This window comes from Phyllostomus discolor, chromosome 7 (genome assembly GCF_004126475.2).
Source record: "Phyllostomus discolor isolate MPI-MPIP mPhyDis1 chromosome 7, mPhyDis1.pri.v3, whole genome shotgun sequence".
Classification (NCBI taxonomy): domain Eukaryota; kingdom Metazoa; phylum Chordata; class Mammalia; order Chiroptera; family Phyllostomidae; genus Phyllostomus; species Phyllostomus discolor.
The window spans coordinates 19,985,657-19,998,419 of record NC_040909.2 but is presented as its reverse complement, the minus strand read 5'-3'; the positions used below and the strand labels follow the sequence as shown (position 1 = coordinate 19,998,419).

The following is a 12,763-nucleotide window of genomic DNA, read 5'->3' as shown; positions in this document are numbered from 1 at the left end:
ATATGGGACATTTAAGTTATAACAAATGCATCAAAATAATATATAAAATCTATTTTTAAATATTAATCTACTTTATAGCATTTTTGCAATACTAACTCTTGGTAGTAAAAGAATATAGATTTCATACTTATCCAAGACTCAACCTTTATCAAGAATACTTCTCAACCCCCAGAAAAGAAAAACGTTCCAATAAAACAAACTCCTTATTTTAGAATGAGTATATACCAAGATTATTTTGTAAAAAGAAATATTTTTCTTACACAGAACTGTCACTTAAAATATAGGAATTTGGGGCAATCATCCACAGTTCTTGTTTTTCTATAGAAAAGTGAATTGCTGCCAAAGAAGGGAAAGGAGATGGTCTGCCAGTTGGTGCTAAAAAGGAACTGAGCCACTCATTCACATAATCAGCACAAAATCTCATCATCCCCAAGCAAACAAGAGTGGGATTAGCAAAAGCTTTAGTAACAAGTCTCTTATCTTCTATAGCATCCTTTCACTTTGCATTATCCTTTTGCATTATCTCTTCTCTTTTTCTCCCTCAAGGCTGCCATGCTTGATGTCTACTTTAGCCACATTTCACCTATATAACTACAGAGTCATGTTATCTACCCATCATTAATGGAAACAAAAACTATCAATTTGTCTTCCAACTATGCTCCTCCAGAAATATCCTCCCTAAGACAGGGACAAGGAGAAGTGTGGAAGATGAGGGATACTTAAGATCATAAGAAATGCTAAAATGTCCACTGTGAAAATAAAAAAATACACTTTCTGTAAAAGGCATCCAAATCTGAAAAGAAGTAAAGCTGTCACTATTTGCAGGTGACATTATATATAGAAAATCCTAAAGACTCAACCAAAAAACTATTAGAACTAACCAGTGAATTCAGTAAAGTTGCAGAATGTAATAGCAATACACCAAAATGTTCTTTCTGTACTTTAATAACAAACTGAAAGAAATTAAGAAAACAATCCAAGCCCTGGCTGGCATAGCTCAGTGGATTGAGCATGGGCTGAGAACCAAAGCATCGCAGGTTCGATTCCCAGTCAGGGTACATGCCTGGGTTGCAGGCCACAGCCCCCAGCAACCACACATTGATGGTTCTCTCGCTCTCTCTCTTTCTCCCTCCCATACGTCTCAATAAATAAATAAATAAATAAATAAATAAATAAAAGAAAACAATCCAATATACAACTGCATCAAAAAGAATAAAACTCCTTGGTTAAATAAATGTAACCAAGAAGGTGAATACCTCTGCACTGAAAATTGCAAGACACTGAGGAAAGAAACTGAAGAAGACATAAATACATGTAAAGATATTCTATGCTCATGAACTGGAAGAATTAATGTTGTTAAAATGTCCACACTACCCAAAGCAATCTACAGACTCAATGCAATCCCTATCAAAATTCCAATGGCATTTTTTTCACAGAAATCAAACAAAAATCAACTCAAAATGGATTGAAGACTTGAATGTAAGACTTGAAACCATAAAACTCTTAGAAAACATAGATAGTAAGCTCCCTGACATCAGTGTTGGTGGCAATCTTTAGGATCTGACACCAAAAGCAAAGGCAACAATAAACAAGTGAGACTACACCAAACAAAAAGCTTCTCTCTAAACAGCAAAAGAAACCATCAACAAAATGAAAGGCAACTTATCAAAAGGGAGAAGATATTTGCAAATCATATATTTGATACATAGCACCAATAAAAACCAATTTGATTTAAAAATGAGCAGAGAATCTGAATATTTTCCAAAAAATATACAGATGGACAACAGGTGCATGGAAAGGTGCTGAGCATCACTAAACACCATGAAAATGCAAATCAAAACCGTAATGATATCACCTCACACCTGTTAGAAGGCTATTATCTACAGTGAGGAGGCTCAGCTGGGCATCATACAACAGAGCAAAAGGTCACCAGTTCAAATCTGGTCAGGTTCAAATCTAGTCAGGGCATGTGCCTGGTCCCCAGTTGGGGCGTGTGCAAGAGGCAACCAACCCGTGTTTCTCTCTCACATCAGTGTTTCCCTCCTCTCTTTCTCCCTACCTTCCCCTATAAATAAATAAATAAATAAATAAGTATATGTATATGTATATGTATTATTTTTAAGACAAGAAATAAGTTTGGTGAGGATGTAGAGAAAAGGAAATACTTGTGCACCATTGGTGGGAATGTAAGTTGGTGCAGCCACTATGGAAAACAGTATGGAGACTCTTCTAAAAATTAAAAATAGATCTACCATATGACCCAGCAATTTCACTTCTCAGTATTTATCTGAAGAAAATGAAAACAGTAACTCAGAAAGATATATGCATCCCCATGCTTGCTGCAGCATTATTTACAATACCCAAGACATGGAAGCAACCTGAGTGTTCGCCCATGGAACAATGTATAAAGAAAATGTGAGACACACACAGAGGAATATAATTCAGCCATAAAAAAATGAGATCTTGCCATTTGTGACAATATGGATGGACCTTAAAGTAATTATGCTAAATGAAATAAGTCTGAGAAAAGCAGATATTATATGATTTCACTTACTAAGAATCTAAAATAAACCAAAACGAACACAAAAAAGCAAACTCACATATACAAAGAAGAGACTGAGGGTTGCCAGAGATGGGGGTGGAAGGAAGGGCAAAGGCAGTCAAAATACGTAAGTCCTGGAGGTATAATGTACAGCATGGTGACTGTAGTTAATAATACTGTATTATATATGTGAATGTTGCTGAGAGTGGGTCTTTAAGGTTCTCTGTGTGTGGTGATAGATGTTAAACTAGAGTTGTTACAGTGATTATTGCTTAATATGAAAAGTACACTTTCTCTGAGACAAAATAAATGAAATGGGTTATCACTGGATTTAAACAAGGAAAATGGGCCCGGCTGGAGTGGCTCAGTGGTTGAGTGCTGGCCTGTGAACCAAACAGACTTGTGGATTCGATTCCCAGTCTACAGCACATGCCTGGGTTGCAGGCCAGGTCCCCAGCAGGGGCATGTGAGAGGCAACCACACACTGATGTTTCTCTCCCTCTCTTTCTCCCTTCCCTTCTACAAATAAGTAAATAAATAAATTAAAAGTCAGAAAAATCTCCTTATTAAAAAAAAAGGAAAATGTGTATATGTACGTGTACCCATCTGAGAGCTTACTATGTGCCAAGCATTATGGGAATTATATAAATAATCTCAATCCTAATAAGAGCTCCATAAAGTTGAAACATTACTATGTTTCTCTTGGATGAGGAAACTAAGGTCTGGAGAAGTTAGGTGTTTTCCTAAAGCTAACGAAGCTAGTATTTAAAGAGGCTGAATTATAAAACCAGATGATGTGATTTCATAGCCCATACTCTTAAAGAGCATTGTGCTATACAAAATGTATATACCCTGAAAAGGAAACGTACTTCCTAGCCTTTTGTGTGAATGAAATAGGTTAGTAGAAGAGAGATAGATATGTCCCAAAATACTTTGTTTATCCTGTCACATTAAGGTATAAAAGATGAGTTTAGTTTTTAATATTTTCAAATGGGAGAGAAGAAAAGAATAAATAATGGTTAAGAACATAAGCCTGGTTTAAAACCCACCTTTGCCTTAGCCATGCCCTAACAGTTTGTTATCTAATCTCTAGAACCCTGTTTCCTTCTCTGCACATGGGAACAATTAAACCTTTTCTTTAAAATGGGGTCATACTTGTATTAAGATTTAATTTTTTTAAAAAATAAGAGGCTTGGTAAAAAACATACTTAGTGAAACACTACTGCTGCTACCATCTAAGTATCGAACAGATCTGAAACCATGCAGGTAAACACACTTCTACTCAGGAAACCTAGCATAACTTATAAAAACTGTTTCTAGGGGGAAGCGGGATAATGGTGGAAAGAAGGGGAAGGGACTAGTTAAAGAAGGACCCATGGACATGGACAGCAGTGTGGGGATTGACTGTTTGGGGTGGGGGGTGGGCAGGGGAGGGCAAAGTGGGAAAATTGGGCAACTGTAATAGAATAACAACAAAAAAAATAAAAATTATGTTAAAAAATAAAATATATGAAATGAAAAACTGTTTCTAAAAACTGCTATTATGTTATTTGAGAATGTATCTAAAGAATATTGCTACTTGACCACTTGTCCTAATAATGAAAAAAGAGTTTTCAGGAAGTTAAGTACATACTAACTATCCAATTTGTTAACAATAACTGCGGTCCTATTATTTATCCAGCTCTTTGCTAGATACTCTGAAGCAGCGGTCCCCAAACTTTCTGGCACTGCGGGCCAGCAGATGGAGCTCAGGCGAGCTCTGCTCCAGGCCTGGTTCCTACTGGGCAGCAGTCCGGTGCCCATACAGGTCCATGGCCCAGGGGTTGAGGACCCCTGCTAAACAGGATATAAACAAGTAAAATATATGATCTCTAACTTCAGGAGTTTATAATCTAATTGTTAAGACAAAAGTATAACACCTGAAAATTACATTAAAAAGAAAGACATTTACGTTGTACGATCCGTAAGAGTAACAGAAAAAGATGAGTATGAATCAGAGGATAAAAGGTTGGTGAGACTCTCAAGTAGCCTTCGATGAGTTGTTAAGATTTAGACTGGTAAAGAGGGGCAAAAGAGGCATTTGTAATGAAAGGTAAGCAGGCTAAGGCAAAATGACCAAAATAAACATGACATGCAGGAGACTGTGAAGAAATAAATCTAACTATGAGAACTATCCAAAATGTATTTCATTTGGGAGGGCATATAATTTTTGAAAAAAATGTCTTTGAAAATCTGTTTGAGCAGTTTAGACTTGCAAAAATGAGCCACTAAAATAATGTTCTTAAAACAAATCTTTAGCCCTGGCTGCTGTGGCTCAGTGGATTGAGTGCTGGCCTGGAAACCAAAAGGTCTCTGGTTTGATTCCCAGTCAGGGCACATGCCTGGGTTGTTGGCCAGGTCCCTGGCTGGGGCCATGCTAGAGGCAACCAACCAATGTTTCTCTACCTCTTTCTCCCTCCCTTCCCCTCTCTCTAAGAATAAATAAATAAAATTAAATAAAAATAAAAACAAGTTTTTAAACAATATTTTCATATATAGCCATGGTCAAAAAAATTTATTTTATACGTCATAAAATTTTACTTTACAAATACTGCAGTTAATTGTGGTTTAATTTTTTTAAAGAGGCATATGTTTTAGATTTAAATATTGAAATATTTACAGATAAGTGATAATAATTAAAGGATTTGCTTTACTTCAAAATAATGAGAAGGGGAAAGGTGGGTGACCTTGAACTGATGATTGCTGAAGACTGACGATACAAAGAAAGTCCTTATACTTTTCTGGCCACCACTTTTTTATATGCTGAATATTTTCTATTACAATATTTTTAATATAGTAAATTAGGGTGTTACTGGGAAAAATCAATATTCACTAGTGATTAACTATATTCTTACATTTTCACAAATTTATTTTTTACAACCACTTAAAGACGATAAATGACTGGAGTAAAATATCCAATCAACTATGAGGATCTAAAAATCAAAGCTTTACAAACCATAAGCTAATTCAAGAAACTCTGCTTCCTTCAGAGAAGCCTTCATAGCCATTTTAACTTAAAACAATTTTACTGGATTTATATTTTTCACCTTTTTAAATTTTAGATTCTGCAAATCCAACACAAACCAAATACACTACTGAGGAGTTAATGTTAGTCTTAAACCACTTTGCTTTGTGGTTTCAGATATTATAATGTAAACTTTTGTGCAGTGACACTGTTAACACCAAATGCTGGCATCCAACTAAACAGAAGTCAATACAAGCAACACATGGCATTCCCAAAATAATGATATCAGAGACCAATTCCACTTTTACTTCTTCCTGTTACCCACAAGCAGGTGGCAACATAACACCAATTTCAACATAGCAAAGTTATCCTCCTCAGACACAGATGACCGCCACTGCAGCAAACCCCTGAACTCTTTGCAAAGGAATAATTTGCTTTTGCCCTGGCTTAAAGATATTGTATATGAAACAACTTTATCATTCTGATTGTTTTTATTGGTGAAATTCAAGAAGTGCACAAACATTTATTAAGACCAGTGCTGTGCCAAATGTTCTCAATTTTCAAAGCAACCTTATTTTACAGATGAGAAAACAAGCTTCAAAACATTAAGTTCCTTGTGCACTCCTGTTGGAGATGGCATCTGAATCTATTGGGTTGACCAAAAAACCCATCATGTTTTTCCTTAAAATAAAAGACACATTTTTTGTTTTTACCAATAACTTTATTGATTTGGATATTTTGAGTGTGTCAGCTATGTCCTGCTACTGGCTTCTAGTGGGTAGAGGCCAGGGGTGCTGCTAAACATCTTCCAATATATATATAAGACAGCCCCATAGCAGAGAATTATTTGGCCAAAATGTCAATAGTACTAAGAAACTTCGCAAACCACTTTTGACACATTTGATCAGTCTCAGCACCTTCTCCTTCTCCTTCTCAGCACCTCATATACTGCACAAATCCTTTTTTGCCTTTCAGTTGCATTTTTACCTTTCTTGAAAAAATAAAGCATAATATACTGATAATGTTGCATATTTTCTTCCATCTTCAATTAAAATGGCTGCACAAAAATTCACCAATTTTGATAGTTTTGTTAAATGCACACTGATATGACAGCTGTCACAATACAATGTAACAAAACTGTTTCAAAAGAACTTAAAGGCAACTAAGTACCACTAGAGTCATCATACAGAAAAAACTAAATGAACTTTTTAGCCATTAATCTCACCTCAAAGTCCATGTTCATAATCACCTCACTTTATCATCTCCAACAAAGTTAAACAAGTCTATGATCAATGGTGTATATTATGGACATAATGATGTTCATATAATCTGACTTAAATTTAAAGCATACATTGAACCTTACAGTAAACTTATGGGGTAACTATGTTTTTAATAAAATTTTTAATTCAGCAAGAGGATATAATCTATAAATAAAAAATTTTTCCTACTTATTTTACTATATTTCCAATATTAGTATTTTTATAATGAAAAAATCTTTAATCAATAAATCAGTTTGTTTCAAATGAATTTTTCCAATATTGAATGAGACCCTCTACATTTCACAAAATTTCTCATATAAATGAAAGTTTCTTATTGAGCTTGAAAGAAAAAAAATGGTCATTTAATTATCTACAAAGTAAAAAGCAGTCATTTAAATACTGCTATCAAATAGTGAAGCCAACCAATTCAATCTTGGAGCAACATGTTTACCATTATAGAATCAGAGGTCCTCAGAGAAAACACTGATCAGGCCTCAACACTTCCAAATAGTGAATGAGAACCATCTGGCAAACTAATTCCATTTTTAGTAGTGGTTTGATTTTAGTAACAGGGGTAAGAGCCATCAATTTTAAAAAATCATTCTTTTTGTGTTTATTCATTCCTCCTCTCCCCAAATGTCCACATGGACCATTAACTTATGTCAGATGACGTTTTACGTCTCTGGCCTCTAGTCTGTTCATAGTACGTTATTGGAGTAATACACACATTTTGGAGAGATCCTACAGTAAGAACCTGGCAAGTTATTCTGCAAAACACCTAGCCATACAAACAAAAGGTCCCAACGTTCTCCTATCAGCAACAAGCTTTGTACAGGGAGTACTGGCCAACACAGCAGAAGGGCTACTCAACTAACTCAAACATTGCCCAAGCAAAGAGAAAATGAAGAATTAAGTAATAAAAACGCCACTCTGAAAGCTTCTTTAGGTGTGTTGAAAAAGGGAGGGTCTATCAAAAGTCCCTGGAAAATGAAATGCTTTTTTCCTTTTCTCCTGGGTCCCTCGCCAGTTGGCTGAGCCGGGCTTTTCGGTGTAGGAAATGACCCCGATCTGAACTCTATGCTGAGCAAGTGAATTATCGATCTGCCGTGGGAACTGGATCTCTCTCGGTCTTCCCTCCACTACTACTTCCCAGCAGGAACTGAGCGCCGAAGTCCTTTTAACTCCAGGACAAATCACTTTCAGTCACCTCCCCAGCGCTCTCCACTCAGCCTCCGCCTCGTCTCACCTGCGAGGCTGACGCAGGTGAGCGCTCCTTTTAACAATCCCGCCCTGACAGACGGACAACCGACACACAAGAGCCGCTGTGAAGCCGCCACCCCGAGTGAATGACACTCTCGGAATTTACGTGTAAATGCAAGTGAATGAGACTCTCGGAATTGACGAGTAAACTACTGCAGACACATTCCCCGCCAAATCCATTCTTTGAGAGATCAGATCATCAGAAATGGTTGCATTTTCAAATGCACACACACACACACACACACACACACACACGGCCCTTTCTCCGGGATTTCCCTAAGCCACACTTGGAGAAAGTGCTGACCCACACAGACACACACGCCTATTGCCGTAGCTATCCTCTCCTTCTCGTCTGCCCAAGAGTATGGGACGGACGGGGAAAGATAAAGCAGGGGCCCACGTCGTGTTCAGGGTTTGCCCCCCAAAGTTTCAAGTGCACGCTAGGCTCCCGCAGCCGGAGCCTTCCAGGAGGTAAAGAGAAGAAAGAAAAGGGGCGGGGTGCGGGGGGTTTGGGTGGGAGAAGCCCCGACCCCGCGCGCGTTCCGAGGACCGGATTTCCCTCTCTGCCCTCCCTCCCACCCCACCCCCGTCCCCCTGCGGAATTCCTGCCCCGCCGCGGGCCGGGAACAATGCCGCGGCCCGGACCCCCACCCCCGGGCGCCCGCCACTCACCACCCAGGTCAGTGCCCCGTTGCCGCCGGCTCCCGCGCCGCCACCGCCGCCCGCCTTGGCCATGACGGGTGCCTCCGCTCACAGGCCCCGAGGCCCCGGCCGCCGCTCCCGCCTCCTCGCGGGCCGTCCGGCCCCGCTGCTCCGCACCGACCGCTCCGCTCGCCGTGCTCTTAGCGGCGCCGCCCCCCGCGCCCCATCGCCGAGACCCGGAGAGGACGCCCGACCGAGACCACCGAGGAGGCCGCGCCGCCCGCCGCCCTCAAACTCGAGGCGCGGCGTCCGCGTCGCCCGGGCCTAGCGCCGTCGCCGAGGGAAAGGTGGAGGAGGAAGCGGGAGGACGCCGGCGACAGCTCAGTAGCGGGGGTTCCTGCTCCTCGTCCTCCCGCGGGCGCCTCCGCCAGCGGGGCCGAGGTCCGGAGGTGCAAGCAGCGAGCTCGGCCCGGAAGCCCGAGGACGCAGAGGTGCCTTGTCCTTCCTCACGCTCCGTGAAGGCCGGCTGCTCCGGGTCCCGGAGTTGCCGCCTGCCGCCGCTGCCTCAAAGGCGGCCTTCGTAGGCCGTGCTGCAGCCCCGACTTCCTCAGACCGACAGGGACAATAAACAGAGCCTCCGCCGCCGCGGTCGCCTCCCTCTTGTCCGGCATAACACCGCACACACACACACTCGCACACCGGGGAGGGAGGGCGCGGCGGACGCCCCCGCTGTCAGTCAGCGCCCCGTCGCCCAATCGAGGCCTTGTCGCCCAGGCTCTTGGCCAATCCAAAAATTCCAGGCCCCCTGAGGGGCGGGACCCGAGGGGGAAACGTCATTGCGGGTAGCAACCGAAGGGAAGACTTAGGGTTTTTTGTTTGTATGTGTGTGTGTGTGTGCGCGCCTGTGGGTTTTCCATTTGAAGGGAGATCAGGGGCTGCTGTCAAGGGTCATTTGAGGGCGACGAAGGGAAAGGGGTCGAATTCGCGTCGGGTCGATCGTAATCCTCCGAGCGTGCTGTTTACTCTAAGACCTGCCCACGTAGCCCTTGCCTTTGCCTGGGGCCGCTGGGGGTGGGGTGACAGGAAGAAGCTCAGGGCCGTCCCAAAGGGAAAGTATTTTTAAAGAGCGGTTGTAAACCACAAACAAGACGTTGTAGATCACTGATGTCAGGAGGGCCGTGTGACCCCGGCCTCCCCAAGGCCCCAAGTGGACGCTGCTGCCGAAAGAATGCTTTGCTCAGACCTTCCCCACCTCCGTCTCCTTCCTCCCTCTTCCTCCCTTCATCCTCAAAAGGGATACAGTCAGTTTCCAGAAAACTGCCTTTAAAGAACTTAAATGATAAGAGGCACAGCGAGAACGTTCCAGAGAAAGAATGCAGGTTGGGTTTGAGGGGGTCTGTTTCTACTCTTTGTTGACCTTTCTCTGTGCTCCGAACAATGCGGAAATGTCACTGTCACTTTTTCTTCTCATCCGTCCAGAGCTGTGCCTGGCTATCTCTAAGAGGGTATGTCTGATATTTTAAATTGCTTTCGGTGGAATTTTAAACGCACACTAAGGAATAATTTTATCCACATTAAGGCTTTCTAAGAACAAAAATTACCCATACAGTCACACCAAAGTCTTTGGCAGATGGAAGATGGCTTTACTTCATCCTGCTTTTCAATGTAATTTCATTCAACAAGTATTTATTGGGCGCACACTCTGTCTCCCTGTGCCAGGTTCTGCGACGGGTTCAAAATAAAAAACAGGGCCTTTGATTTCAAACTATTTTTAATCTCGTCTGTTGGGCAGGCTAAAAAGAGAGTTAGCTGTCAACGAAATGAGTACTTGAGGACATGAAGTGCCATCAACTAGTTGTGACAAGAGAGCTTTTTTTTAAAGAGATGAAAAACCTATTGCTGCTTTGTGAAAAGGTGTTTTTGTGAACTTCTCTGCCAACTGTGCATTTCCTCTCCAGGGAAAACAAAAATGTCGAGGGTCACATCTTTCAACTGCCTTCTGAGTCCAGAGAGATGGGGAACTCTAAAACATGGAAATAATTTAAACATAGTTTTTCTTAATTAGCTCTCTAGTGGCCATGTAATTTTGGCGTATTTGGAGCTTTGGTTCAGAACAGTGAGGTCTTTCTTTACCTTGAACTTGAGGTGTCAGCTTGTAAAATCAAGACACACCAGGGGCTAATCTGGACTCTGAACCTGACCAACTAAGTATCTGTGCCTGTTATTTAACTTCTGCCTGTTATTTAACTTCTCTGAGCCTCTGTTTGTGCCTCATTAAAGTGGGGATTTTTGCTCCTGTACTTACTGTGATTTCACATCTTCAAAGTATACATATTTTATAAGTTTGAAAAGGAGTAAATAATTTTAAAGGCTGTGAGTTTTTTATAAAGATACAGGCATTAAATAAAAACCAAGCCATAAAATGTATAACTGTCTCATTTTTAACTTTACTTTTCAAAGATCTTCCGCCTCAGATTTTGAAGAGATAAAATGTATTCAAAGTCAAATAAGTTAATTAATGAAAGTCATGGTTATCTTTTCACTTGCCTCATAGGTGAGGCACTGAATCTGTTAGCTTTCTAAATAGAAGACAGGCTGGTAATTGTAGCTGGTTTTATTCTTATGAAAATACCTAACAGAATGACTAATAAAAGTTGTTGAATATATGGATATTCAGATCACCGGTTTAAAGCAGGGATTTGTGATGAATAGAAAAAGATTATCTATATCAAAAGTATCTGTTGGGAACCAAAGTGTCCCAGGTTCTATTCCCAGCCAGGGTACATTCCTGGGTTGCAGGCCATAACCCCCAGCAACCGCACATTAATGTCTCTCTCTCTCTCTCTCTCTCTCTCCCCCCTCCCTTCCCTCCCTAAAAAATAAATAAATAAATAAAATCTTTTAAAAAAAGTATCTGTTAAGGTGGAATTTGCCAGGTTCTTCTGCCTAAGCTACCATTATTTTTTTTTGGTCATTGATACAGGGCGGGGGGCAAATGTAGGTTTACAGTTGTGAGTATATGAAACACAGTTTCTTCTTGTATTATTTATTAATTATTGTATTATTTGTATGACAACTGTGAACCTACTCTTGCCTACCCCTGTAAATACTATGCTCCTACAAAAAAAATCAGCTCCTGAAAAAACTGTTGATGTTTTGAACTATGTGCAGCAGACTTAACATATCTATGATAAAATTTGTTGTACTCATCTTAAGCACAGTTTTCCCTTCTGGGGTTTTGTCAAATAATTATCATTTACACAGTAATTATAACAATCATTGCCACATCAAAAAAGCTTCTATATCAGGTTTGTCTTGTTTGGAATACTACTTTATTCATATGTATATATATTATATTTAAAGATAATTATTAACCCATAGCAACACCAGCCAAAATGAAAAATTATAAAAATCAAAGTCAGTTCTATGAACTGTAAAAATAAATTCCTTTATTTAATCATTTCCTGAGTAGCTTTCATGAGAGCTTATCCTAACAACTTTAGAATTTTTATTTTTAGATCTTATGTTTCCCTATTGTAGCAATCAAAAAAGTACTTATCATGCCTAGTATGTGTTAGGTACTCAGGAATTAGGAATTTTAAAAAGCATTGAAATTAGGTCTCTGCCTTGACTTCACAACTTGACTTACATAGTTTTGAGCTAATCTTTTTAAGCCAAAAAGCAGTTTTATATTTATTTATTTGCTATTTAATAACTTTTACCTGATGAGTCACACCTATCATTATAATTTATGCACAGTAGGTAATTTAATCAATAAAAATTATCTAAATTGTACTGGCAAAGTTTCAATAGAGCTTTCACTCAAATCATATATTGTTCCATCGATGAGATTCACCTGAGGCCTGGGGGACCAAACTTTAGTGAACATTTAAATAAGATAACATTTGAATTCAAAGTTCAATGTCTGCACTTTTGTCTCTTCCTCTCACTCTGTTAGTTTTTATGGATCTTTAATGTATGTGGTGTACAAAGTTGCTAGGCTGTGAAGAAGAAAAACTAGCCTATTAGCTTAATAAATGGTTGTTCAGGTAATGA

At 40.1% G+C, this 12,763-nt stretch overlaps 1 protein-coding gene across 2 annotated transcripts in view; it reads right to left on the bottom strand.

The window, feature by feature from the left end:
* Nucleotides 1–9,405, bottom strand: part of TOP2B (DNA topoisomerase II beta) — a 63,244-nt gene extending 53,839 nt beyond the window's left edge. For both annotated transcript variants that reach the window (XM_036030591.1, XM_028517837.2), the window contains exon 1: nucleotides 8,738–9,405. In XM_036030591.1, coding sequence (XP_035886484.1) covers nucleotides 8,738–8,800 — 63 coding nt within the window. In that variant the 5' untranslated portion in view covers nucleotides 8,801–9,405. The remainder of the gene's footprint in view (nucleotides 1–8,737) is intronic.
* Between the last annotated feature and the right edge of the window lie 3,358 nt (nucleotides 9,406–12,763).